General features: G+C 42.7%; 1 protein-coding gene across 5 annotated transcripts in view; it reads right to left on the bottom strand.

Moving 5' to 3' along the window:
• The window catches only part of LOC118361895 (zinc finger protein 8-like), a 159,995-nt gene that overhangs the window by 99,851 nt on the left and 32,167 nt on the right, over positions 1-27,977 (bottom strand). The window contains exons 4-10 of one of the 5 annotated variants that reach the window (XM_052485262.1): positions 27,840-27,926; positions 23,089-26,314; positions 19,622-19,752; positions 19,250-19,435; positions 12,468-12,608; positions 11,981-12,092; positions 3,102-5,543 (exon numbers count right to left, since the gene is read on the bottom strand). The exons of 2 other annotated variants lie outside the window; for them this stretch is intronic. In XM_052485262.1, coding sequence (XP_052341222.1) covers positions 4,588-5,543; positions 11,981-12,092; positions 12,468-12,608; positions 19,250-19,435; positions 19,622-19,752; positions 23,089-23,383 — 1,821 coding nt within the window. In that variant the 5' untranslated portion in view covers positions 23,384-26,314; positions 27,840-27,926 and the 3' untranslated portion in view covers positions 3,102-4,587. Of the gene's footprint in view, positions 1-3,101; positions 5,544-11,980; positions 12,093-12,467; positions 12,609-19,249; positions 19,436-19,621; positions 19,753-23,088; positions 26,315-27,839; positions 27,927-27,977 lie in introns of those variants that run through there. 2 more of the 5 variants (XM_052485261.1, XM_052485260.1) reach the window with 2 other exon arrangements.

Raw genomic sequence — 27,977 nt, 5'->3', positions numbered from 1 at the left:
CCCACTGGAATTGTGATACAGTGAATTCGAAGTTAAATAATCTGTTTGTAAACAATTGTTGTAAAAATTAGTTGTGTCATGCACAAAGTAGATGTCCTAACCGACTTGCCAAAACTATAGTTTGTTAACAAGAAATTTGTGGAATGGTTGAAAAATGAATTTTAATGACTCCAACCTACGTGTATGTAAACTTCCGACTTAAACTGTATAGAGGTCCAACATTTGACAATGCATGTCAGAGCAAAAACCAAGCCATGAGGTCGAAGGAATTGTCCATACGGCCCGAGGAATGTGTCGAGGCACAGATCTGGGGAAGGGTACCAAAACATTTCTTGAAGCTTTGAAGATCCCCAAGAACACTGTGACCTCCATCATTCTTAAATAGAAGAAGTTTGGAATCACCAAGACTCTTTATAGAGCTGGCCGCCCGGCCTACTGAGCAATCGGAGGAGAAGGCCTTGGTCAGAGAGGTAACCAAAAACCCGATTGTCACTCTGACAGAGCTCCAGAATTTCTCTGTAGAGATGGGAGAACCTTCCAGAAGGACAACCATCTCTACAGCACTCCACCAATCAGGCCTTTATGGTAAAGTGGCCAGATGGAAGCCACACCTTAGTGAAAGGAAAATGACAGCTAGGGATGTTGCGGTGACAGTTTTACCGCCACACTGGTCAAGTTATGAAGGCCATCAAATTATATCGTGACTGTTGAGTCACGGTAATTAAGCTTCTCCATGTTCTGATGCTGCTGCTGGTTAGTAGCCTACCAAACTTGCTAATTGCCTGGTACTCCGCACTCTATGGTCCCTCTAATCCCTCTGACATCAATACAAATGTAATCAATCAATCAAATGTATTTATGAAGCACATTTTACATCAGCAGATGTCACAAAGTGCGAATCAGAAACCCAGCCTAAAACCATAAACAGCAAGCAATGCAGATGTAGAAGCACGGTGGCTAGGAAAACCCCCCTAGAAAGGGAGAAAACTAGGGAGAAACCTAGAGAGGAACCAGGCTCTGAGGGTTGACCAGTCCTCTTCTGGCTGTGCCAGGTGGAGATTATAAGAGAACATGGCCATTAAGGCCAGATTGTACTTCAAGATGTTCAAACGTTCAAGATGACCAGCAAGGTCAAATAATAATCACAGTGGTTGTAGGGTGCATATTCTGAGTTGAGACAGCAGGTTCGAAAATAGCAGGTCCGGGACAAGGTAGCACCGGTGAACAGGTCAGGGTCCTCAGCCGCAGGCAGAGTTGAAACAGGAGCAGCAGCACGACCAGGTGGACTGGGGCCAGCCAGGAGTCATCAGTGGCTAGCCAAAGCACTTAGAAGGATATCAACAGACCACCAACTTTCCCTGAGACTTGGCTGAAAACCCCAGGTAGGCCAGTTGAGAACAAGTTCTTACAAGTTCTCAACTGCTAGAAAGGGAGAAAAAACTAGGAGAGAAACCTAGAGAGGAACCTAAAATCTATTTACAGTGTGTGCAAATGAGGTAAGATTAGGGAGGTAAGGCAATAAATAGGCCATAGTGGTGAAATAGTTACAATTTAGCATTAACACTGGAGGTATAGATGTGCAGATGATGATGTGCAAGTAGAGATAATGGGGTGCAAAAGAGCAACAAAATATAAATAACAATATGGGGATGAGGTAGTTGGATGGCCTATTTACAGATGGACTGTGTACAGGTGCAGTGATCAGTAAGCTGCTCTGACAGCTGATGCTTAAAGTTAGTGAGGGAGATATAAATCTCCAGCTTCAGTGATTTTTGCAATTCGTTCCAGTCATTGGCAGCAGAGAACTGGAAGGAAAGGCAGCCAAAGAAGGTGTTGGCTTTGGGGGTGACCAGTGAAATATACCTGTTGGAGCATATGCTACGGGTGACCAGTGACTGGGGCTTTACCTAGAAAATACTTATAGATGACCTGGAGCCAGTGGGTTTGGCGACGAATATGTAGCAAGGGCCAGCCAACGAAAGCATACAGGTCGCAGGCCGAGCATACAGGTCGCCCAGCTTTTCACAGGAGTCGCTAGAGCGCGATGGGACAAGGACATCCCTGACGGCCAAACCCTCCCCTAACCCAGACAACGCTGGGCCAATTGTGTGCCACCCCATAGGTCTCCCGGTCACGGCCAGCTGCGAAAGAGCCCAGACTCAAACCAGGATCTCTAGTGGCACATCTAGCACTGTGATGCAGTGCCTTAGACCACTGCGCGGGAGGCCCTAGGCCTTTATGTTTTAATAAGGTTTGTATAACAACTGAAGCGGCCAAATAACTTCTTAAAATTAAGCACATTAATTCACTTTACAAGGAGTGTAGCGCCTAGCTGGCATACATAAGCAGCGTGTGAGTTTCAAGTTTGGGAACGAATTTACCATAAAAATGCACCTTTATAATAAAAGTATTACATACATAATTGCATTACGGTCACTTTTGATAATGGTGTTTTCCGCTAATGGAACATTTGCGCTTGTAGCCTACTACTATGTGCGCATTGCTGCACGTATAATGTGAAGAAATAACCTAATAGTTTATCAACATTTTAAGCTAAACGTTCCGATCTGTTGCGTAAGCCACATTGTGTTGATAGTGGTTGTATTATTTTGGAATCTATCGCATTTCACAACTGTCCCAGACTGTTAGGAATATTTATTTCCCACACAGAGTAGAATAGGTCGACTTTTGTACTATGGGGGATAGTAGATTGACATAGGCTAGTGCTTTTGCTGTTTGTTAGGGCTACTCATCTTGCTGGCGAAAAGTAAATGTGGGCAGCTCTTCCAATATATTCAATATGCACCTCGCAGTTGCATCCCTGATGTGTCTATCTTCACTTGTAGCCTGTGAGATATATCTGATCACGTGATGGTGAACCATGAGAGTGGTGATTCGGAGCACACAGCACTCAGGGAGGAGGGCATAATGGCCAAAGGACGCAAAAGGCATGGAATTTTTTAGGTGCATTACGGCCACACAAAAGGGGAAGCCGCCCTTGAAATTCTATGCATTATCAAGTGCTTATCAAAAAACAAAGCAGAGCTCATGCCTTTCAAGTTACTTTTTTCAAATCATCATTAGAGTCACATCATGCAGCCTTACAATTTATTACAAATCAAAACATATAGCCCAACATTTGCAGGACGACTAAAGTTACATTAATAACTCAAAATTAAGCATATAGGACTACCTATTTCTTTGTTAAGCGCTCAACACAGAATAACTGCATGTGCGCACTCCCTCAAATCATTTGGAGAAAATATCCTTAATTTTTTTCATCTTTGTTCAATTGTATTCTTCATACTATAAAATAATGCCACGGTATTCTAAGCAAATCTTGTCTACTAAATGAAATAGTGTAGCCCACACCCATTTGGCATTGACAGATCTGGGCCTAACATAAGGACAACTCAGAGTATGCTATTCTGTTCTTGTGAAATAGACTACATTTTCTTCATATCATGCTTCTTTAGACCTGTCTAAAATAAATAGATTTATTGTGAAGGTGTAGGCTTTATTACATGGACTTATTATGCTTTTTAAATTGTAGATGTTCCTATGGTCTGCATCAGTGGCTTGTAGGCTATGTGTGGAAGCCAGGAGATGCTAAACGTGTCTGTTAATTAAGGGTCAATTACCGTGAGACAGAGTTATTTGCTTGACAATCACCAGCTGACGAAAATTGGTGACCGCCACAGCCCTAATGACAGCCCACTTGGAGTTTGCCAAAAGGCACCTGAAGGACTCTCAGACCACGAGAAATAAGATTCTCTGGTCTGATGAAACCAAGATGTAACTATTTACCCTGAATGCCAAGCATCATGTCTGGAGGAAACCTGCCGGCATCCCTACAGTGAAGCATGGTGGTGGCAGCATCATGCTGTGAGGATGTTTTTCAGCGAACAGGGACTGGGAGACTAATCAGAATCGAGGGAAAGATGTACGGAGCAAAGAACAGAGAACCTTGATGAAAACCTGCTCCAGAGCACTCAGGACCTCCAACTGAGGCAAAGGTTCAACTTCCAACAAATACTTTTGTAAATGTGATATTTCAGTTAAGAAATATTTTATGAAATGTGCTAAAAGTTTTTAAAAACTGTTTTTGCATTGTGTGTAGATTGATGAGGGGAAAAAAACAATTGAATCCATTTTTAGAATACGATTATAATTTAACAAAATGTGGAAAAAGTCGAGGGGTTTGAATACTTTCCGAATGCACTGTATGAATACTAATCAGGATACAGTATATTAGTGTTTTATGTTTCATAAATGTTTTACAAATGTTAGAATTCTTCTTACACTTTGACATTAAAGAGTATTTTGTGTAGATTGTTAACATAAAAAGTACAATTAAATCCATTTTAATCCCACTTTGTAACATAGCACAATGTGAAAAAAGTTAAGGTGTGTGAATACCTTCTGAAGGCACTGTACAAGTCTAGATGAAAATCTAAAATCTATTACTCTTGTTATTCCAAATGCATTTGTGGATCTTTTCTGCTGACAAAAAAACATGCATTTGTCTTTAATGCATGGTCTGATCTAAACATCAGAAGCTATCGAGTGGAATAGTTACTTTCTATGTTATAGATGGGAATGGTTTTTCTGCTGGTGTATCCTGAGGTAGCTCCTGTCTGAGAACCTCTTCCCACAGTTAGTGCAGGCGAATGGCCTCTCTCCCGTATGGACCTTCAAATGCCTCTTCAGATGGTGCTGGTGGGAGAACCTCTTCTCACAGTGGGGGCAGGTGTAGGGTTTCTCCCCTGTGTGGACCCTCTGGTGCCTCTTCAGGGTGAACGAGTGTGAGAAACTGGCTCGGCATAGGTGACAAGTGAATGGTTTCTCCCCTGTGTGCATCCTCTGGTGGATCTCCAGCTGTTTGCGGAAATTGAAGCCTTTCCCACAGAATGAACATGGGAAGCGCTTCTCTTTGCCACCGGATCTGATGATAGTGTCACCACTACTGTCATTTCTCAAAGGGCATATGTAGCCATTTAGTGTTGAGGCACTGGCATTGTCTGAGGTCTGGTTTAACATTAGGAGAGTGTGAGGAGGACGAAGGCCAGGGAGGGTCTGTGTTTTTGCAAGGTCCATGTTCCAGTTGATAGATCCTATAGACGGCAGGCTGAAGGCTGCACCTTTTAGGGGGTTTACCTGAGGTGTCATCAGTCGCTCTGAATCACAACTATAGGAGCAGGATGGAGCATCGCTAGCCGAGTCTGTGTCTGTTCTCTCCCGCTGCATACGGACACGCCCCCGTCCTTGCAGACCAAATCTACCCCTCTCGCTGGTCTCAGACAGTCTGTCGTCATAGAGACTAAGTTCAGCTGTTGCTTTGTGTTCGACTGTCTGTTTCTGGTTAACAGTGTTGTTCCCAAGTCCAGAGTTGAAGACGCTGTCCCATCCACTGACCTCCACCCTGTCACCTCTGGTTCTGCCCTGCTCATTGATGTTGTCCCCTGGGCCCTTGGCTACACCAGTCTGGGTCTGGGAATTCAAAAGGGCTGCCCAGTCCCCTCTGTTAGCCTCCAGCCAATCACCTGCAGGGAGAGGTTAGAAAATAGACTTTACAAACATGGTTGTTTTATTTGTCAATTACCTGGTCAAGTTCATACATTATTCGGGATTCATAAACCTTTCCTTATTACACATTTTGTTGTTACAGCCTGAATTCAAAATGGTTTAAAAATAAACAAAAAATCTCACACATCCACATACAATATCGCATAATGACAAAGTGAAAACATGTTTAAAAAATGTTTTAGCAGATTTATTGAAAATAAAATACAGAAACAGCTCATTTATATAATTATTAACCCCCGAGTCAATACTTTGTAGAAGCACCTTTGGCAGTGATTACGGCTGTGAGTCTTTCTGGGTAAGTCTCTTAAGAGTTTTCCACACCTGGATTGTGCAACAATTGTGCAACATATTTGCAGAATTCCTCAAGCTCTATCAAATGGGTTGTTGATCATTGCTAGACAACCATTTTCAAGTTTTGCCATCAATTTTAAAGTACGTTGAAGTCAAAACTAACTCGGCCACTTAGGAACATTCACTGTCTTCTTGGTGAGAAGCAGACTAAAGCAGACTAAAGCAGACTAAACCAGGTTTTCCTCTAGGGTTTTGCCTGGGCTAAGCTCCATTATGTTTATTTTTTATCCCAAAACACTACAGTCCTTAACGATAACCCATGCCCATAACATGATACAGCCATCATTATGCTTAAAAATATGGAGAGTGGTACTCAGTAATGTGTTTTATTGGATTTGCCCCAAACATAACACATATGTATACAGGACAAAAAGTTAATTGCCTTGCCAATTGTTTTGCAGTATTACTTCAGTAACTTGTTGCAAATAGGATGCATGTTTTGGAATATTTTATTCTGTACAGAGGCATTGGAAAACCTCCCTGGTTGAATCTGTGTTTGAAATTCACTTCTCGACGGAAGGTGACAAGTAATTCTATGTGTGGGGTACATAGATGAGGTAGTCAGTAAAAAATAATGTTAAACACTATTGTTGCACACGGAGGGAGTCCATGCAACTTATGTGACATGTTAAGCAAATGTTTAGTCCTGAACTTATTTAGGCTTGGCATAACAAAGGGGTTGAATACTTACTGACTCAAGACATTTCAGCTTTTCATTTTTTATTCATTTGTAAACATTTTGAAAAACAATCTTACTATGACATTATGGGGTATTGTGTGTAGGCCAGTGACAAAAAAAAAGAAATTCAGGCAACAAAACGTGGAAAAGGTCAAGGGGTGTGAATCTAGAGGGGCTCCTCAGAGGAGGAAGGGGAGGACCGACCTCCTCAGTGAATTTCATAAAAATAAAGTTCCTTTTTAGATAAAACTATACTAAATATATCAATAAAATAAAATGTTATTTGTCACGTGCTGTATAGAACAGGTAGACCTTACAGTGAAATGCTCACTTACAAGCCCTTAGCCAACAATACAGTTTTAAGAAAATACCCCAAAAAAGTAAGATAAAAATAACAAATAATTAAAGAGCAGCAGTAAAATAACAATAGCGGGGCTATATACAGGGGGTACTGGTACAGAGTCAATGTGCGGGGGGCCTCCGGTGTTGAGGTAATTGAGGTACTATGTACATGTATGTAGAGTAGTAGTAGTGACTATGCATAGATAATAACAGAGAGAGTAGCAGCAGCGTGGGGGGGCAATGCAAATAGTATGGGTAGCCATTTGATTAGATGTAATGGAGTCTTATGGCTTAGGGGTAGAAGCTGTTTAGAACCCTCTTGGACATAGACTTGTCGCTCTGGTACCGCTTGCCATGAGTCTTTGACAATTTGTGGGGCCTTCTTCTGACACCGCCTGGTATAAAAGCTTGACCCCGGTGATGTACTGGGCCGTACGCACTACCCTCTGTAGTGCCTTGTGGTCGGAGGCCGAGCAGTTGCCATACCAGGCTGTGATGCAACCCGTCAGGATGCTCTCGATGGTGCAGCTGTAAAACATTTTGAGGATCTGAGGACACATGCCAAATCTTTCCAGTCTCCTGAGGGGGAATAGGTTTGGTCGTGCCCTTTTCACGATTGTCATGTTGTGCTTGGACAATGTTAGTTTGTTGGTGATGTGGACGCCAAGGAACTTGAAGCTCTCAACCTGCGCCACTACGGCCCCGTCGATGAGAATGGGGGCGTGCTTGGTCCTCGTTTTTCCTGTAGTCCACAATCATCTCCTTTGTCTTGATCACATTGAGGGAGAGGTTGTTGTCCTGGCACCACGCGGTCAGGTCTCTGACCTCCTCCATATAGGCTGTCTCATCGTTGTTGGTGATCAGGCCTACCACTGTCGTGTCACCGGCAAACTTAATGATGGTGTTGGAGTCGTGCCTGGCCGTGCAGTCATGAGTGAACAGGGAGTACAGGAGGGGACTGAGCTCGGAACCCCTGAGGGGCCCCAGTGTTGAGGATCAGCGTGGTGGATGTGTTTTTACCTACCCTTACCACCTGGGGGTGGCCCATCAAGAAGTCCAGGATTCAAGTACAGAGGGAGGTGTTTAGTCCTAGGGTCTATAGCTTAGTGGTGAGCTTTGTGGGCACTATGGTGTTGAATTCTGAGCTGTAGTCAATGAATAGCATTCTCACATAGGTGTTCCTTTTGTCCAGGTGGGAAAGGGCAGCATGGAGTGCAATAGAGATTGCATCATCTATGGATCTGTTGGGGTGGTATGCAAATTGGGTGGGTCTAGGGTTTCTGGGATAATGGTGTTGATGTAAGTCATGACCAGAATTTCAAAGCATTTCATGGCTACAGACGTAAGTACTAAGGGTCGGTAGTCATTTAAACAGGTTACCTTAGTGTTCTCGGGCACAGGGACTATGGTGTTCTGCTTGAAACATGTTGGTAATGCAGACTCAGACAGGGAGAGGTTGAAAATGTCAGTGAAGACACTTGCCAGTGGGTCAGCACATGCTCGGAGTAAGGTCCTGGTAATCCGTCTGGCCCCGCAGCCTTGTGTATATTGACCTGTTTAAAGGTATTACTCACATCGGCGGCGGAGAGCGTGATCACAGAGTCTTCCGGAACATCTGATGCTCTCATGCATGTTTCAGTGTTACTTGCCTCGAAGCGAGCATAGAAGTTACTTAGCTAGTCTGGCAGGCTTGTGTAAGTGGGCAGCTCTCAGCTGTGCTTCCCTTTGTAGGCTGTAATAGTTTGCAAGACCTGCCACATCCGACCAGCGTCGGAGCCGGTGTAGTATGATTCGATCTTAGTCCTGTATTGACGCTTTGCCTGTTTGATGGTTTGTCAGAAGGCATAGCGGGATTTCTTATAAGCTTCCAGGTTAGTCTGCAGCTCTACCCTGTAGCTCAGTGCAAATGTTGTCTGTAATCCATGGCTTCTGGTTTGGGTATGTACACTAACGTTCAAAACTTTGGAGTCACTTAGAAATGTCCTTGTTTTTGAAAGAAAAGCACATTTTTTTGTCCATTAAAATAACATTGAATTGATAAGAAATAGTGTTAAACCCTTTTCAGCTGTGCTAACATAATTACAAAAGGGTTTTCTAATGATCAATTAGCCTTTTATAATGATAAACTTGGATTAGCTAACACAACGTGCCATTGGAACACAGGACTGATGGTTGCTGATAATGGGCCTCTGTACGCCTATGTACAGTCGGAACTCCGTTTTTCACAATTCCTGACATTTAATCCAAGTAACAATTCCCTGTCTTAGGTCAGTTAGGATCACCACTTTATTTTAAAATGTGAAATGCCAGAATAATAGTAGAGAGAATGATTTATTTCAGATTTGATTTCTTTCATCACATTCCCAGTGGGTCAGAAGTTTATATACACTCAATTAGTATTTGGTAGCATTGCCTTTAAATTGTTTAACTTGGGTCAAATGTTTTGGGAAGCCTTCTACAATCTTCCCACAATAAGTTGGGTGAATTTTGGCCCAACTTTCAGTTCTGCCCACACATTTTCTATAAGATTGAGGTCAGGGCTTTGTGATGGCCACTCCAATACCTTGACTTTGTTGTCCTTAAGCCATTTTGTCACATCTTTGGAAGTATGCTTGGGGTCATTGTCCATTTGGAAGACCCATTTGGGGCCAAGCTTCAACTTCCTGACTGATGTCTTGAGATGTTGCTTCAATATATCCTCATGATACCATCTATTTTGTGAAGTGCACCGGGCCCTCCTGCAGCAAAGCACCCCCACAACATCATGCTGCCATCCCCGTGCTTCACGGTTGGGATGGTGTTCTTTGGCTTGCAAGGCTCCCCCTTTTTCCTCCAAACATAACAATGGTAATTATGGCCAAACAGTTCCATTTTTGTTTTATCAGGCCAGAGGACATTTCTCCAAAAAGTACGATCTTTGTCCCCATGTGCAGTTTCAAACCATAGTCTGGCTTTTTTATGGCGGTTATGGAGCAGTGGCTTCTTCCTTGCTGAGCGGCCTTTCAGGTTATGTCGATATAGGACTTGTTTTACTGTGGATATAGATACTCTTGTACCTGTTTCCTCCAACATTTTCACAAGGTCCTTTGCTGTTGTTCTGGGATTGATTTGCACTTTTCGCAAATCTCTAGGAGACAAAACCAGTCTCCTTCCTGAGCGGTATGACAGCTCTCCTTCCTGAGCAGTATGACGGCTGCGTGGTCCCATGATGTTTATACTTGCGTACTATTGTTTGTACAGATGAACATGGTAATTTGGCATTTGGAAATTGGCCTTGAAGGCCTTGAAATATATCCACAGGTACACCTCCAATTGACTCAAATTATGTCAATTAGCTTGTCAGAAACTTCTAAAGCCATGACATCATTTTCTGGAATTTTCCAAGCTGTTTAAAGGCACAGTCAACTTAGTGTATGTAAACATCTGACCCACTGGAATTGTGATACAGTGAATTATAAGTGAAATAATCTCTAAACAGTTGTTGAAAAAATTACTTGTGTCATGCACAAAGGAGATGTACTAACCGACTTGCCAAAACTATAGTTTGTTAACAAGACATTTGTGGAGTGGTTGAAAAACGAGTTTTAATGACTCAAACCTAAGTGTATGTAAACTTCCCTTTAACTGTAGATATTCCATTTGAAAAAAAAACAGCCGTTTTCAGCAACAATAGCAATTTACAACATTAACAACGTCTACACTGTATTTCTGATTAAAATGACATCCATTTTTATGGACAAAAAAATTGCTCTTCTTTCAAAAACAAGGACATTTCTAAGTGACCCCAAACTTTTGAACGGTGTATATTTATTTTTTTTACTTTCACTTTCACTTGTCTAGCTAGCGACTCAGAGAGAGAGAGCCAACTAGCTAACATAGCACATCTAACACTGGAGCACTTCCAAGTCAAGGTAAGCTTTTGGTTTTATTAATTTATTACCGCCGGTGTAAATACTAAACCGCTTGCTGAAAACTAACGTTTGTTGCTGATTTATTCATGCTAGTAGCTATATATGCTGACTATGATGTTAGGTGACAACGGTGTATGCTGTGCGTAGCGGTTAGCAGTTATGGAATGAAGGTTTGGCTTGGAAAGTTTTTTTTGTCCAGGAGGAGAGCGCATAGATGCGAGAACGAATTATACAATGAGCAAATGATCATTATTTTTGTATGTGGCTGCTATGAAAGTGAACTGTGTTTGTGGTGATCAGGAGTGTATTCATTCTGCTGATTCTGTTGAAAAACATTTCTTAAACGGAAGCAAACGGAACGAAACGGGGATAAACATACCTACATTTGTCCAATAGAAACTCTCATTTGCAACTGTTGGACTAATGACTACACCCTAGATCAGCTAGATGCAGGCAAGAGTGTGCAATCGGTATTGAATGTGTCAACTGTCTGGATTACTCTCATTTTTCTCTTGACCTTTTGTTGCAACCTCATGATGAGTATAGGGAAAATTTGAGTATCGTGTAGTATCCTAAACCTGTCGATGTTACATTGGGCTGGATGAATAAAATACGAATGGCAGTCATTCAATATGCTGTAATAGAAAAGGCCATGCTCATAAAAATAAAAATAAATCCTCCCTCATCTTAAATGGCACCGACCGACCGCCACTGGTGTGAATACCTACCGAAGGCACTGTATCTACCTCAAACACTCCAGTATCGGTGTACATTTGGTACTGGCTCTGACCCTGTATATAGCTTCCTCTCTTATTTCTCCTTTTCAATATATTTTTTTATTAGTTTTACTATTTGATATTGAATACTGTACTTCTGGGTTGGGCTTGCAAGTTAAGAATTTCACTGTACTTGTTGTGCATGCGACAAATAAAACTTAACTTCTGAAGGTAAACATAACTTATTTTGATTTTAATTTTAGAATGAAGCAAAAACAACAGCCAGGAGTATCACTATTCCCATTGAAGATGTATTACTGTATGGAGGCTATATGTATCACTATTCCCATTGAAGATATATTACTGTATGGAGGCTACATGTATTTCTCCCTTACCTTGCTCCCCCATCTTTACTCCACTCAGCAGGTCAATGCTCTCTGGTTCATCTTCTATTGTCTCCTCTTTGACCAGCAGCAGATCAGACTTCCCATCCTCCATGTCTACTGACTGTAAGAGATACAGTGTGAGAGGATGTTGGATCAAGACATCTGATATCAGCACCCTGCTATGGAGCATCTTCTGATTGGCAAATGAGGGATTGCTATGTAGCGTAAATGTAATGCTATTACACTCTTTAATTGGTTGATAGTTGAAAGGAATGGTCCCACACTTAAGATAAAATTAATCAAGACCTGGGCCCGTATCCACAGAGTCTCAGAATAGAATTGCTGATCGAGGATCAGGTCCCCACCTGTCTATGTAGTCTTATTCAGTATGATCGAAAAGGCTAATCTGATCCTAGATCAGCACTCCTACTCTGCTGCTTTGAGGATATGGGCCCTGACCTAATACCATACAGACAGTAGTTCACATGGGGCTCACCTCAGTGAGACTGTGTGTGGTCCTGTGCTGCTCAGCTGGTTCCTCAGTGGGTTCAGGAGGAGGTGTAGTCTGGTTGTCCTCCCCCTCAGGGTTCCCCAGACCCTCATCCTTCACCAGCAGCACCTCTGGACCCTCCTCCTCCTGGAAGAGAGGTGATACAGACATACACTTCCTCAGGTACATGCACACAAATAAACACACTTTCAAAATGGAGTCTTTACCCATCCCCAATATGTTTGAGTCCTATACTGTAGTTACAGAATTACTTAATTGTTGTTAAACCCATCACGGTGGACATGCATATGATGTTGTGGGTAAATATGAGTCAGCTATGATAAGTCAAAAGTCAGACAAAACTAACTAACCTATTTTGACATTCAGTAGGTGTTTGTGTGGGTATATTGGTTATAAAGCACTGTTGGGTTTATGCAGAATATGGTGAGATCAGATGTGATGTATACTAAAGAGAATCAATTAAAGTGTTGAGAATGAAAAGTCCCATTTTGTGTTTATTAAACAAGTTTTAAATACATATTGCAAGATTGTTATAATACTGTTAATGCATCAAATGGTTGTTTTATGCAACAGAATAGGGGGTTCTTAGAACACATTCATCTGTGTGTGTTCTACTGATGGGCCTCTGGGAGATTTAACACTGACTGATGATTTCCGATGTTTTTGGGGGATACTGCATTCCAGAGCATGAGTTAATGTTTCTGTACTGGGGTACTAGGGGGAGATGGCTCCAGTATGGAGCTGGGGTCCAGACTCTGCTTTCTACACAATGAGATCAGTCTTTACAGCAGATACTGTTTGCTGTTAATTATTAGTATCTTTCATACGAATCCTAACCTTGTGACCCATTCTATACATCTGTGATTTGTCATGAACATCCAGGAGGATGGACTTCGCTATAAAATGCTGTGGCTTAGTCCTGCTGGTTGGGCTCTCAACGAATCACATACGGGGGGCTCGTTGAGAAGCTCCATTACTGCAGTAATTAAATAACAAAGTTTACTTGTTTTGAAGAAATGTAAGTCTCTCCTTTTGATGACAATAAGTCCACGACATACACCATATGAAAATCACACACATCAACAAAAAATCTGCATGAATTTGATCAACTGCATTCATTTTCTCATTAAAAGTGTCTTGGGAAAGAAATAAAGTAATTGAATGAAATAGGCATGTGAACATATAGCCTACACAGTACAAACACAATATGTAACAGACATTTTAGGATTATATACACTGAACAAAAATATGAATGCAACATGCAGCAGTTCATATACAGTGGCAAGAAAAAGTATGTGAACCCTTTAGAATTACCTGGATTTCTGCATAAATTTGTCATAAAATGTAAATCACAACAATAGACAAAGATACTGTGCTTAATCTAATAACACACACACATCCTTTTTTGTCTACACTGAATACATAATTTACACATTTACAGTGTAGTTTGAGAAAAGTATGTGAACCCCTATGCTAATGACTTCTCCAAAAGCTAATTGGAGTCAGGAGTCAGCTAACCTAGAGTCCAAACAATGAGACGAGATTGGAGATGTTGTTTAGAGCTGCCTTGCCCTATAAAAAATACTCACAAAATTTGAGGTTGCTATTCACAAGAAGCATTGCCTGATGTAAACCATGCCTCGAACAAAAGAGATCTCACAAGACCTAAGATTAAGAATTGTTAACTTGCATGAAGCTGGAAAGGGTTACAAAAGTATCTCTAAAAGCATTGATGTTCATCAGTCCACAGTAAGACAAATTGTTTATAAATGGAGAAAGTTCAGCAATGTTGCTACTCTCTCTAGGAGTGGCCTTATGGGAAAGAATATTCCTTGAGCACAGCGTAGAATGCTCAATGAGGTTAAGAATAATCCTAGAGTGTCAGCTAAAGTCTTCCAGAAATCTCTGGAACATGTTAACATCTCTGCTGACGAGTTTACGATACGTAAAACACTAAACAAGAATTGCGTTCATGGGAGGACACTATGGAAGAAGCCGCTGCTGTCCAAAAAAAACATTGCTGCACCTCTGAAGTTTGCAAAAGTGCACCTGGATGTTCCACAGCGGTACTGGCAAAATATTCTGTGGACAGATGAAACTACAGTTGAGTTGTTTGCAAGGAACACAAAACACTATGTGTGGAGGAAAAAAAAGGTACAGCACACCAACATCAAAAACTTATTCCAACTGTAAAGTATGGTGGAGGAAGCATCATGTTTTGGGGCTGCTTTGCTGCCTCAGTACTTGGACAGCTTGCTATCAGAAGGAAAATATGAATTCCCAAGTTTATCAAGAGATTTTGCAGGAGAATGTAAGGCTGTCTGCCAATTGAAGCTCAACAGAAGTTGGGTGATGCAACAGGACAACAACCCAAAACTAAATCAACAACAAAATGGCTTCAACAGAAGAAAATACGCCTTCTGGAGTGGCCCAGTCAGAGTCCTGATCTCAACCCGATTGAGATGCTGTGGCCTGACCTCAAGAGAGCAGTTCACAACAGACATCCCAAGAATATTGCTGAACTGAAACAATTTTGCAAAAAAGAATGGTCCAAAATTCCTCCTGACCATTGTGCAGGTCTGATCCGCAACTACAGAAAATGTTTGGTTGAGGTTATTGATGCCAAAGGAGGGTCAACCAGTAATTAAATCCAAGGGTTCACATACTTTTTCCAACCTGCACTGTGAATGTCTACATGGTGTGCTCAAAAAAGTATAATTGTTTGTGTGTTATTAGTTTAAACAGACTGTGTTTGTCTATTGTTGTGACTTAGATGAGGATCAGATCAAATTTTATGACCAATTTATGCAGAAATCCAGGTAATTCCAAAGGGTTCACATACTTTTTCTTGCCACTGTAAGGAAATCAGTCAAATGAAATAAATTCATTTGGCCCTAATCTATGGATTTCACATGACTGAGAACACAGATATTCATCTGTTGGTCACAGATATCTTCAAAAAAAAGCAGGAGCGTGGATCAGAAAACCAGTCAGCATCTAGTGTGACCACCATTCGCCTAATGCAGCGCGACACACCTGCTTCGCAAAGCGTTGATCAGGCTGTTAATTGTGGCCCGTTGAATGTTGTCCCTCTCCTCTTCAATGGCTGTGCGAAGTTGCTGGATATTGTCAGGAACTGGAACACTGTCGTACACGTCGATCCAGAACATCCCAAACATGCTCATTGGCTGACATTTCTGAGTATGCAGGCCATGGAAGAACTGGGAAATGTTCAGCTTCCAGGAATTGTGTATAGATGCTTGTGACATGGGCCAGTGCATTATCATGCTGAAACATGAGACGATGGCGGCAGATGAATGGCAAGACAATGGGCCTCAGGATCTAGTCATGCTATCTCTGTATTCAAATAGCTACGAATAAAATACATTTGTGTTCGTTGTCCGTAAATTATGCTTGCCCATATCAATCAGCCCACCGCCACCATGGAGCATTCTGTTCACAACGTTGACATCAGCAAACCGCTGAGGCGGCTTATGGTAGAGAAGTGAACATTCAATTCTCTGGTAACAGCTCAGGTGGACATTCCTGCAGTCAGCATGCCAATTGCACGCTCCCTCAAAGGCGGGGCATGTTTCGGAGGACGCATAACTCCACCTTCGCCTTCCGAGCCCGTTGGGGAGTTTCAGCGATGAGACAACATTGAAATTGGTGAGAAATAGGGAGGTCGAAAAACTTGTGTGACAAAACTGCACATTTTAGAGTGGCCTTTTATTGTCCCCAGTACAAGGTGCACCTGTGTAATGATCATGCTGTTTAATCAGTTTCTTGAAATGCCACACCTGTCAGGTGGATGGACTATCTTGTCAGAGGAGAAACTCATTAACAGGAATGTAAACAAATTAGTGCACATCATTTGAGAGAAATAACCGTTTTGTGCATATGGTAAAGTTCTGTGATCTTTTATTTCAGCTCATAAAACATGGGACCAACACTTCACATTTATGTTTTTTGTTCATTGTATATAATGCTTATAAAACAGTGCATTTGGAAACTATTGAGACCACTTGACATTTTGTTATGTTATAGCCTTATTTTAAAATGGATTAAATAATTATTTTTCCTCATCAATTGACATATAATACCCCATAATGACAAAGCGAAAACAGGTTTTTAGAAATGTTTGCAAATTCAGACCCTTTGCTATGAGACTCGAAATTGAGCTCAGGTGCATCCTGTTTCCATTGATCATCATCTCTACAACTTGGAGTTCACCTGTGGTAAATTCAATTGATTGGACATGATTTGGAAAGGCAGACACCTGTCTATATAAAAGGTCCCACAGTCGACAGTGCATGTTCGAGCAAAAACCAAGCCATGAGGTCGAAGGAATTGTCTGTAGAGCTCTGAGACATGTCCCCAAGAACACAGTGGCCTCCATCATTCTTAATTGGAGGAAGTTTGGAACATCCAAGACTCTTGGGGATGTTATTCGAAAACATAATGTAAACTTTCACTGCTATGCGGATGACACACACTCTTCCTAGAGCTGGCCGCCCAGCAAAAATCAGAAACTTTGAAACTGGCCAGGGAGGTGACCAAAAATAAAATTGATGGTCACTCTGACAGAGCTCCAGAGTTCCTCTGTGGAGATGGGAGAATGTTCCAGAAGGACAACCATCTCTGCAGCACTCCACCAATCAGGCTTTTAGGGTAGAGTGGCCTGACTGAAGCCAATCCTCAGTAAAAGGCACGACAGCCCACTTTGAGTTTGCCAAAAGGCACCGAAAAACTCTCAGACCATGAGAAACAAGATTCACTGGTCTGACAAAACCAAGATTGAACTCTTCGGCCTGAATGCCAAGCATCACGTCTGGAGGAAACCTGGCACCATCCCTACGGTGAAGCACGGTGGTGGCAACATATGTTTCTCAGCGTCAGGGACTGGGAGACTAGTCAGGATCGAGGGACAGATGAACGGAGCAAAGTACAGAGAAATTCTTGATGAAAACCTGCTCCAGAGCGCTCAGGACCTCAGACTGGGGTGAAGGTTCACCTTCCAACGGGTCAATGACCCTAAGCACACAGCCAAGAGTGACTTGGGGGCAAGACTCTGAATGTCCTTGAGTGGCCCAGCCAGAGCCCGAACTTGAACCCGATCTAACATCTCTGGAGAGACCTGAAAATAGCTGTGCTGCGACACTCCCCATCCAACCTGACAGAGCTTGAGAGGATCTGCAGAGAAGAATGGGAGAAACTCCCCAAATACAGGTATGCCAAGCTTGTAGCGTCATACCCAAGAAGACTCAATGATGTAATTGAGGCCAAAGGTGCTTCAACAAAGTGCTGAGTAAAGGGTCTGAATACTTATGTAAATGTCAAACTTCAGTTATTTTTTTATAAATTTGCAAAAAGAAAAAAAGAAAACTTTTTGATTTGTCATTATGGGGTATTGTCTGTAGGTTGATGAAGAAAATATATAAAATCAATATTAGAATAAGGATGTAAAGTAACAAAATGTTGAAAAATACTTCCTGAATGCATTGTATCACACAATGTCTGGATGCAATATTTACACAGGAATATTCAACACTGAAATCTGTTACATTCGTTACTTCAAATGCATCTGCTGACTACAATGTAAATTAATCTGTCTTTAATGCAGCGTTAGATCTAAGTGTCAGAAGCTATTGAGTGGAATGGTTTCTTTATTATAAAATGGAATGTTTTTTCTGCTGGTGTATCCTGAGGCATCTCCTCTCTGAGAACCTCTTCCCGCAGTGAGGACAGGCAAATGGCCTTTCTCCCGTGTGGACCTTCAGGTGCATCTTCAGGTTGCCAGCCTGGGCGAAGCGCATGTGACACTGGGTACAGCTGAAGGGTTTCTCCCCTGTGTGGACCCTCTGGTGCCTCTTCAGGTCACCCGTCCGGGCGAAGTGCATGTGACACTGGACACAGCTGAAGGGTTTCTCCCCTGTGTGGACCCTCTGGTGCCTCTTCAGGTTGCCAGCCTCAGCAAAGTGCATATGACACTGGGTACAGCTGAAGGGTTTCACCCCTTTGTGGACCCTCTGATGGATCTCTACCTTCTGGGGGCAATTGAAGCCTTCATTACAGAACCGCTTCTCTTTACTATTGCCTGATGTTGCTCCCCCTCCCCGAGCCTTGGCCCTTTGATCCTTTGAGTTCAATACCTGATCGAAAAAGTCCCGGCTCTGTGAATCGGAAGGCCCCATCGACGTGGACACTGGGTTGAGATCCCTGAGCGTGTGTAAAGGGGAATGGGAAGCAACATTTGGATTAGTCTCTAAGCTTTCTCTGTAATCTAAGAAATCTCTGCCTTGTGAGTGTCCTACTACTAAGTGAGTCTCATCTACATTCCATGTCAGAGGAGCTTCGCCCTTCACAGTCCTCTCATCTATGACTATAACCTCCCCTTTCTTATCTAGGCACCCTTCCGAGTATACGCTACTACTGTACTGTTTCCAGTCCCCTCTAGACAGATCAGTCTGTGTCTCTAAACCCAAGGGCATGTTGACAGGGTCCATCTCTGTTGTGTAAGAACAAGACGGATCATTGCCAGTCTCCAACACGTCACCTGAGTCCGCATGAGAATGAACCGTCCTCAGGCTCGGGTTACCGTAAAGTAAATACTCTGAGCCAGGAGCAGGAGGACAGCCCAGTGGTCCCAACACCAGTCTCTCTGGGTCTGACATTTGGTCAGGTCCTGTGTGTAAGAACCTTTGTGTTACAGCTAAAGTCTCTGTGTCTTTCTCTGACTTCAGAACGGCATTCGGCGTTCCACTGACCTCCGTGATGCTGCATTGGGCCCTAGGATGGGCCGCGGAGGCGAAGTCCTCCATGGCTACAGGGGGTGCCACTCCAACCTCTCCAATCTGGATGTCTCTGCTGTGTCGTGGGTCCTCCTCTGCTTCAGTCCTCTCCTGTTTGACCAGAGACGATCCTCCAGGACTAGCAGCCTCTGCATCTGCAGACTGACACAAGAAGAGATGAGGTTATTATTGGTACATGAGTTGAATTGGATAACAATGTCATAGAGAAGTCTCACAAGCTCCCCTATGGCAGATAAATGAGGATGTCCATGTAAGCAAGTGTATAGCTGAGGGGAGTCTTTCTGAAATAAACGGGACACATTTGATGTACTGTCATGTTACACAAACCTCTATCAGGATAACATGCTGGTTTGAGGTTCCACCTCCCTCATCTATAGCTATGGGTTGGTCATCTCTCCATGTTTTGTGTCCCGTTGGTTTCACAAAGCTCCTGTGGCCTCCAGTGAGATGTCCTTCACCTAAGAGAGTTATTGGGGGAAAACGGGTGGTTAAATTAGGTACGGTCAATGCTCAACACTATATTGTACACTAATGACACTGTCTACAATTGGCAAAGCTGTAAGCAGGGCTGGACTACCACATCTGGGACCCCGGGGCATCTACAGTGGGGTCCGAAATGATTGACACCCTTAATAATAACAATAAACCCTTAAAATACTGAACTTTGTATGCTCCAAAAAGAGGAAATTATAATAATACAATTGCTCTGAGAAATCGATTTTGTTTAACAAGTAATAAATACAATTCTCAAAAAGGGTAGGGTTCCAAATTATTGACACTACTGTTTTCAATACCTCACCTTATGAGGATAATGGCAGGGAGCCTTTTCCTTATGTTTTTTTGAGTTGGAGAACACATTGAGAAGGATGTAAAACCTTGTTCACGCTGAAGGCCTTGACGCTCAAATCAGTCATTTCCTGACATGGCTACGCTAGTTGTCATAGCAACGGCAGGTGTGTGCACAGTTGTGTAGGCTGATTGGTGGTGGTGCACCTGCTTCCTATCACTCAGAAGTTATGTAGCAAGCTAAGGTGACAACAATGCCTGCTATGAACGCTTTTAAAGATCCAACTTTCAAAATGAGTCCTTTTTGGCTAGTCACAGCAGTCAACTAGCCTGCTGGGAAGCCATTTAGCTTTCTAGCATATTCACTCATTTGTTTGTAAACGATGAACAAGCTAGTTAGCTACCACATAATCTTGTCAAAACTGTCAGCAGAGTAGCTAGCAAGCAAGAAGATATGCCAAATAAGTCTTAAAAACCACTCGAGGGCAAATAAATCAGATTTGACTGTTCAGACACAAGTCGCATGGCCAGGAATCAGATTTGTATGGCTTGAAATATCTGATTCGATGTGCTTTTTGGCTGTCAGAATGTAGGTAAAAGATCAGATTCAAATCAGATACGCAGGGGGAAAAAATGTAGTCACTTCAAACTGCCAATGTGAACAAGGCTATAGACCATTCCTCCATACAGAATGCTTCCAGATTATTGATACCCTTCGTCTGCGCTTATGGACTACTTCCACTGGTCCTTGGGCCATAACATCAAACATCAAAGACCCACCACCATATATTACAGTAGTTATGGGGTTATTTTCTGCTCATGCATCCTCATTTCAACACCAATCCCACCACTGGTGTGCATGGCCAAAGAGCTCTATTTTAATGTCATCCAAAAAAGGAAAACACCTGGAGTTTGCTAAGCAGCATTGTCACTTGGATTAGAAGCGGTGCTTTAGTCAGATGACATGACCATCAGTGGGGGTGAAAATAATATACACCCCCCCCCCCCCAAAAAAAGTCATACAATATAGTTCAGTATTTGAATAATATATTTTACAGTCATTTTTTCTCATCTTTATCAAAAGTGTCAATAAGATCGGACCCCACTGTACCTCCAGGGCAAATGTGCAGTTTTATAGATAATCTCATGCTATTTTACACATTTAGCTCATTTCCTGCAATTCTACACAATTTGCCAGGAGGTAGAGAGAAAAATGTACCGTTTTATAGCTAATCTCATGATATTGTACACATTTTGCCATGAGGCTGAGAGAAACTTTTTGAGTTTTTAACCGAATTCCCTGCAATTCTACACATTTGCTATAGTTTATGACCTGATCGTACTCTATCTGGGGGGACCTGACCTCCAGGTGACCCACAACCAACCCACAACCACCTCCTCCAGGACTGCTGCTCCGGGCATGTGGCAGCAGTGTATAGGAGGGAGGTTCTTAGGTGTGAGAAGTGTGCAGAACGTCGTGAGACAAAGGAATGTATAGCATTAGGGAAAGTAGTGGTATGTGTTAATTGTAGGAGTGCCCATGGGACTGGGGATCAGAAATGTCCTGTTCGAGAGACTCAGGCTGAGGTTTCCAGGGTTAGAGTAGTGCAGAAGTTGTCATATGCTGAGGCAAGTGAAGAAAGTAGAGGAAGATGGGTCAAGGTGGATGGATCCTGAGAGGAGTGGTGTAAGTAGTAGATTTGCACCAATACAGAGGGATAGGCCAACAAGTGATATGTTTCAGTAAGACTGGATTTTTAGCATTTATAGAAATGGTCATCAACTGTACTGCAGGGATGAAAACTGCCGAGAGATATTTGGGTGTGCGAGACTTGACATCAAAAGAGTTACAGGGTGTGTTAAGTGGTGGTGTAGCACTAAATAGTTTTAAATAGTGGTGATTTTTTTTCTTCTTTTGTGTAGTGTTAGATGGTAGGGTATTTATTTATTTAAGCAAAAGTATAAGGGTGTTGTACTTCAGTCTAGTAGGTGGCGGTAATGCAACATTTATTGGATGCCAACCGCCGTTAAACCTCATCGAAGGACTGCTGCTCAGAAGAAATCCCTTTAGTTTGCAGAGTACAACTCACAACGTTCAAGTTTCCCAAACAAAGACCAAACCCCAATAAAATTTGAGGCAACATTAGTCATGAGGTGTTGCATTATTCATAAAAAAAATATTTAAAAGATTTGCTGTTCACTTGCGCTATATGAGATGGGAGTTCCATGCAATCCTGGCTCTGTATAATACTATACATTTCCTTGAATTTGTTCTGGACCTGGGAACTGTGAAAATACCCCTGGTGACATGTCTGATGGGTTAAGTGTGTGTGTCAGTGTTGTGTGTAAGTTAACAATGAAAACAATTAGGAATTTTCAACACATTGTTTCTGATAAAAACGAGAAGCAATGTAGTCAGTCTCTCCTCAACTTTTAGACAAGAAAGACTGGCATATATAGTATTGAAATTAGCCCTCTGACTACAGTGAAGACCAAAACGTGCTGCTCTGTTCTTGGCCAGCTGCATGTTAAGGGAACCTTGCCCACAACTGGTGCTTTCATATGCTATCTGGGGGAGCCCGACCTCCCCCAGCAAAATATTGGGGCCCCCAAAATATTGGTGGGGGGCCCCGGGAGGTTAAGACACATGCGCTGCGTGCCGTTTGGTAATATAGCCCTGGATGTAATGTAACACTTATAATAAATTCTTGACATTTATTGATTTTGTTCCATCCATCACATTATTTTAATTGAGCATAACAATAGTACATATAGTAAATCAAAAATCTGGTTTGAATAGTCTTTGTGCAATAAGTATTTCTTATTAATTAACCTGCCTGGTAAAATAAAGGTAACATGGGGGGAAAAAAATGCACGATAGGGGAAGTATGGCATACTATCCAAAAACTGACCAAGACCAAACTCTGGGTAAGACATCTGAGCACATGCGCAGAGGGGAACGGGACAACAGGCCCCGCAGCCTCGGTCTTCTGCAAAGTGTAGCCTACCTCTTGTCATTCCTCTGTATCGGTCGAGGTTCTTGACACTACTGGGACGACTGGCGAAGACGCGCTCTCGCGTTGTCCTCTCTGCGCGCTCCCGTGCCACCTTCAGTTCAATTAGCTGTAGTTTCCTCCGCAATGCCCTGTTTTCTTTCTGGCTTTGAGTTATTTCTAAACGAAACACTGCATAGTCGTCGTCTACGAGTTTACAGATCTCTGCAACGGCCGCATTCGCTAGTACCTCCATGACGGAGGCTATTTGAGTGTGAAAAATCATAACGTTTGAGTTACAGGTAGCCATTGTTAGCTAACGTTAGCAGCTAACTATCATGAACTATATCACCTATATCAACCAAGTACTGTCTTCAACGCAAATTAAACACTACCAGGGATACATAAGTTATGCTGTGCAGTTAAATTAATCCTATTTTGAGTTCCAGGGTGTTAATAAATGTCTAAATAACAAAAAAAAAACGCTAACGTGGAAATTGTTCTTGATCACTGTTCACTTCCGTTTACTACTTCTTCGTGTAGTTTTCCGGCCGGGTAGACGCTTTGTTGCGTATTGCTGCTGTTCACTGTTCGGTAGTGCATTGCACATTTGTTCACAAAAAAGGGAAACATCATCTGATATTTTGGTTAAAAGACTGAAGTCACACATTGTTTTGTGAAATTTAGTAATATACTACTTCTTACTAATACAATTGTATTAGAATCATTACAAAGCATGGTCATCTGTAAAAAAAAAAAAATGTATGTAATTATGGCCCAAAAATAATTTGACTGCTAAAAAAAATCTGAGTGTCTGGTAGATTTTTTCCTGTACCTGCCAGTGGCTGGTGGACCAAAAAGTTTATTTTAGGCCTTGATGTTAGCTGATTAAGATTGTCATAGAACAAAATGTTTAAGATCTAAGCCAGTGGTTGTATCCAAATACCCATACTACATCCTAAATAGAAAGGCTGTTTGAGTATGTGATTTTTGTTTTGTTTTATAGTATGTGACATTTTGAAAATGTTGTACGCTTTAAATGCCTGGATGTCATAGTCATTTCGGCTTCTCATGTAGTATGAATGAATTGTAAACTTTTTGGACATTTCACACCCACAATGCATTCAAACTGGGGAAAAAAGGAGGACATTGAGATATCATAGTTCTCTGGAAGTTTTTTTAAGTTGGCAAAGAAGACGAGCAAAGAGTCTCTGTTAAAATGTAATGTGTGTTTTGTTGTCCTTAAAATCATCATGACCATTGAATTGAACATATTTGAAAACAGATTTATAAATAGGGATGATATTTGGATTTAGAACTGTGTATCCAGAGATTTTTGAGGATTCACTTTCTGATTTATATCTGCGAGGCCATATCAAAGGAGTATGCTACGGCTGTGGCATAATGCATACTTTTTACTAAACATTGTCATAAATAGTATGAGACAATTTGTTTTATACCTTTATTTAACTAGGAAAGTCTGTTAAGAACAAATTCTTATTTACAATGATGGCCTAACCCGGACGACGCTGGGCCAATTGTGCGCCGCCCTTTGGGACTCCCAATCACGGCTGGTTGTGATACAGCCTGGAATCGAACCAAGGTCTGTAGTGACGCCTCTAGCACTGAGATGAGTACATACCATGCAGTTTAAGTATATAGTACACTGGTATGGGTATTCAGACACAACCTGTGTTTACCACAGACCTTATTTCCGTCATTTATCCAAAAACCCTACAAAAACTCCATTAATTTCCCTATAGGCTTTTTACAACAAACCATGGAGGGTGTTAGTGCCTATGAAAAGACACCATTAAAATTGCTCTCTATATAGCATTATCTCCCAACACACTCCACCACCCCTTCACACTACTTTGGCCCTAACAGGTCCTACATCAACACCATCAGTCTGGGAGGCTGGAACCCCTTCTCTCAAAACCCCCGTAGTTCCTTCTACATTCAAATATGACACCCCAAAACTTCTCTGCTGCTACTACCCATTCAATCTTCTGGGATTTCCATTCCATCTGTACAGTACAATTTAAAGGGATACTTCAGGATACTACTTCCCCAGATGAACTAGTGGATACCATTTTTATGTCCAGTATGGAAGTTAGAGCTAGTTTCGCAAGCCAATGCTAACTAGCTATATCACAATGTATCTGTTAGCATGCTCCTCAAGAATTGTACTCCCACTGGGCCCAAGTCATCTCTAGTATTTTCCTGGTGATTCGGTTGAGGCTTGGAAGCCTTCACCTCACCTCTCAGCGCAGGATCTTACAAATCATTTTTCTCAGGTTCAATTTCTGAGAGTTCACCATCTCTCGACTGCTCAGGGTTTTCAGGAGAGGAAAATCAAATCAAACTTTGTCACATGCTCCAAATACAACAAGTTACCTTGAAATGCTTACTTACAAGCCCTTAACCAACAGTGCATTTCAAGAAGAGTTAAGAAAATATTTACAAGGGCCTCCCGGGTGGCGCAGTGGTCTAGCTGTGCCACTAGAGAATCTGGGTTCGAGCCCAGGCTCTGTCGCAGCTGGCCGCGACACAATTGGCCTAGCGTCGTCCGGGTTAGGGAGGGTTTGGCCAGCAGGGATATCCTTGTCTCATCGCACACTAGCGACTCCTGTGGCGGGCCGGGCACAGTGCACGCTGACCAGGTCGCCAGGTGTACAGTGTTTCCTCCGACACATTGGTGCGACTGGCTTCCGGGTTGGATGTGCGTTGTGTCAAGAAGCAGTGCGGCTAGGTTGGGTTGTGTTTCGGGGGATGCTTGGCTCGCGACCTTCGCCTCTCCCGAGTCCATACAGGAGTTGCCGCGATGAGACAAGACTGTAACTACTACCAATTGGATACCACAAAATTGGGGAGAAAAAAGGAGTAAAAAGGTAAAAAAAACAAAAGAAAAAAAACATTTACCATACAAACTAAAGTAAAAAATAAGTAACACAATAACATAACAATAACAAGGCTATATACAAGGGGTAGCGGTACAGAGTCAGTGTGCGGGGGTACAGGTTAGAGGCAATTTGTACATGTAGGTAGGGGTGAAGTGACTATGCATAGATAATAAACAGCAAGTAGCAATAAAACAAATGGAGGAGGGGGGGGGGCGGGGTGTCAATGCAATAATCCCGTGGCTGTTTGATTAATTGTTCAGCAGTCTTATGGCTTGGGGGTAGAAGCTGTTGAGGAGCCTTTTGGTCCTAGGCTTGGCGCTCCGGTACCTCTTGCCGTTCTGTAGGAAAGAAAACAGTCAATGACTTGGGTGACTGGAGTCTCTGACCATTTTATGGGCATTCCTCTGAAACCACCTATTATATAGGTCCTGGATTGCAGGAAGCTTGGCCCCAGTGATGTACTGGGCCATACGCACTACCCTCTGTAGCGCCTTACGGTCAGATGCTATACCAGGCGGTGATGCTACCGGTCAAGATGATCTCGATGGTGCAGCTGTAGAACTTTTTGAAGATCTGGGGACTCATACCAAATCTTTTCAGTCTCCTGAGGGGGAAAAGGTTTTGTCATGCCCTCTTCACGACTGTCTTGGTGTGTTAGGACCATGATAGATCATTGGTGATTTGGACACCAAGGAACTTGAAACTCTTGAACCGCTCCACTACAGTCCCGTTGATGTTAACGGGAGCCTGTTCGGCCCAAATTTTCCTGTAGTCCACGATCAGCTCCTTTGTCTTGCTCACATTGAGGTAGAGGTTTTTGTCCTGGCACCACACTGACAGTTCTCTGACCTCGTCCCTATAGGCTGTCTCATTATTGTCGGTGATCAGGCCTTCCACTGTTGTGTCATCAGCAAACTTAATGATGGCGTTTGGCCACGCAGTCGTGGGTGAACAGGGAGTACAGGAGGGGACTAAGTACACACCACTGAGGGGCCCCAGTGTTGAGGATCAGTGCGGCAGACGTGTTGTTGCCCACCCTTACCACCTGGGGGCGGCCCGTCAGGAAGTCCATGATCCAGTTGCAGAGGGAGGTGTGTAGTCCCAGGGTCCTTAGCTTAGTGATGAGCTTCGTGGGCACAATGAGTCAATGAATAGCATTCTCACATAGGTCTTCCTTTTGTCCAGGTGGGAAAGGGCAGTGTGGAGTACGATTGAGATTGCATCATCTGTGGATCTTTTGGGGCCGTATGCGAATTGGAGTGGGTCTAGGCCCTAGACCCTAGACTCTAGGGTATCCGTGATGATGCTGTTGATGGGAGCCATGACCAGCCTTTCGAAGCACATCATGGCTACCGACGTGATTGTTACGGGGCGGTAATCATTTAGGCAGGTTACCTTTACTTCCTTGGGCACAGGAACCATGGTGGTCTGCTTGAAACATGTAGGTATTACAGACTCAGTCAGGGAGAGATTGAAAATATCAGTGAAGACACTTGCCAGTTGGTCTGCGCATGCTTTGAGTACACGTCCTGGTAATCCATCTGGCCCGTGTCTTTGTGAACGTTAACCTGTTTAAAGATCTTGCACACATCAGCTACAGAGAGCATTATCACACAGTCATCCAGAACAGCTGGTAATCTCGTGTATGCTTATGTATTGCTTGCCTTGAAGCGAGCATAAAAGGCATTTAGCTCGTCTGGTAGGCTCGCGTCACTGGGCAGCTCGCGGCTGGGTTTGCCTTTGTAGTCCGTAATAGTTTCCAAGCCCTGCCACATCCGACGAGCGTCAGAGAAAGTGTAGTATGATTCAATCTTAATCCTGTATTGACACTTTGCTTGTTTGATGGTTCATCTGAGGGCATACCTGGATTTCTTATAGGGGTCCAGATTAGTGTCCCGCTCCTCAAGTGCCAGCAACACCGGATATCAGCAGGTCCTCATGGACTGCAGACTGTAAAGACAAATTGAACAGAAAAGCATGAAGGTTTATATAAGAAACTCT

Source organism: Oncorhynchus keta, chromosome 29 (assembly GCF_023373465.1).
Source record: "Oncorhynchus keta strain PuntledgeMale-10-30-2019 chromosome 29, Oket_V2, whole genome shotgun sequence".
Classification (NCBI taxonomy): Eukaryota; Metazoa; Chordata; class Actinopteri; order Salmoniformes; family Salmonidae; genus Oncorhynchus; species Oncorhynchus keta.
This window is presented reverse-complemented; position numbering and strand designations above follow the sequence as displayed.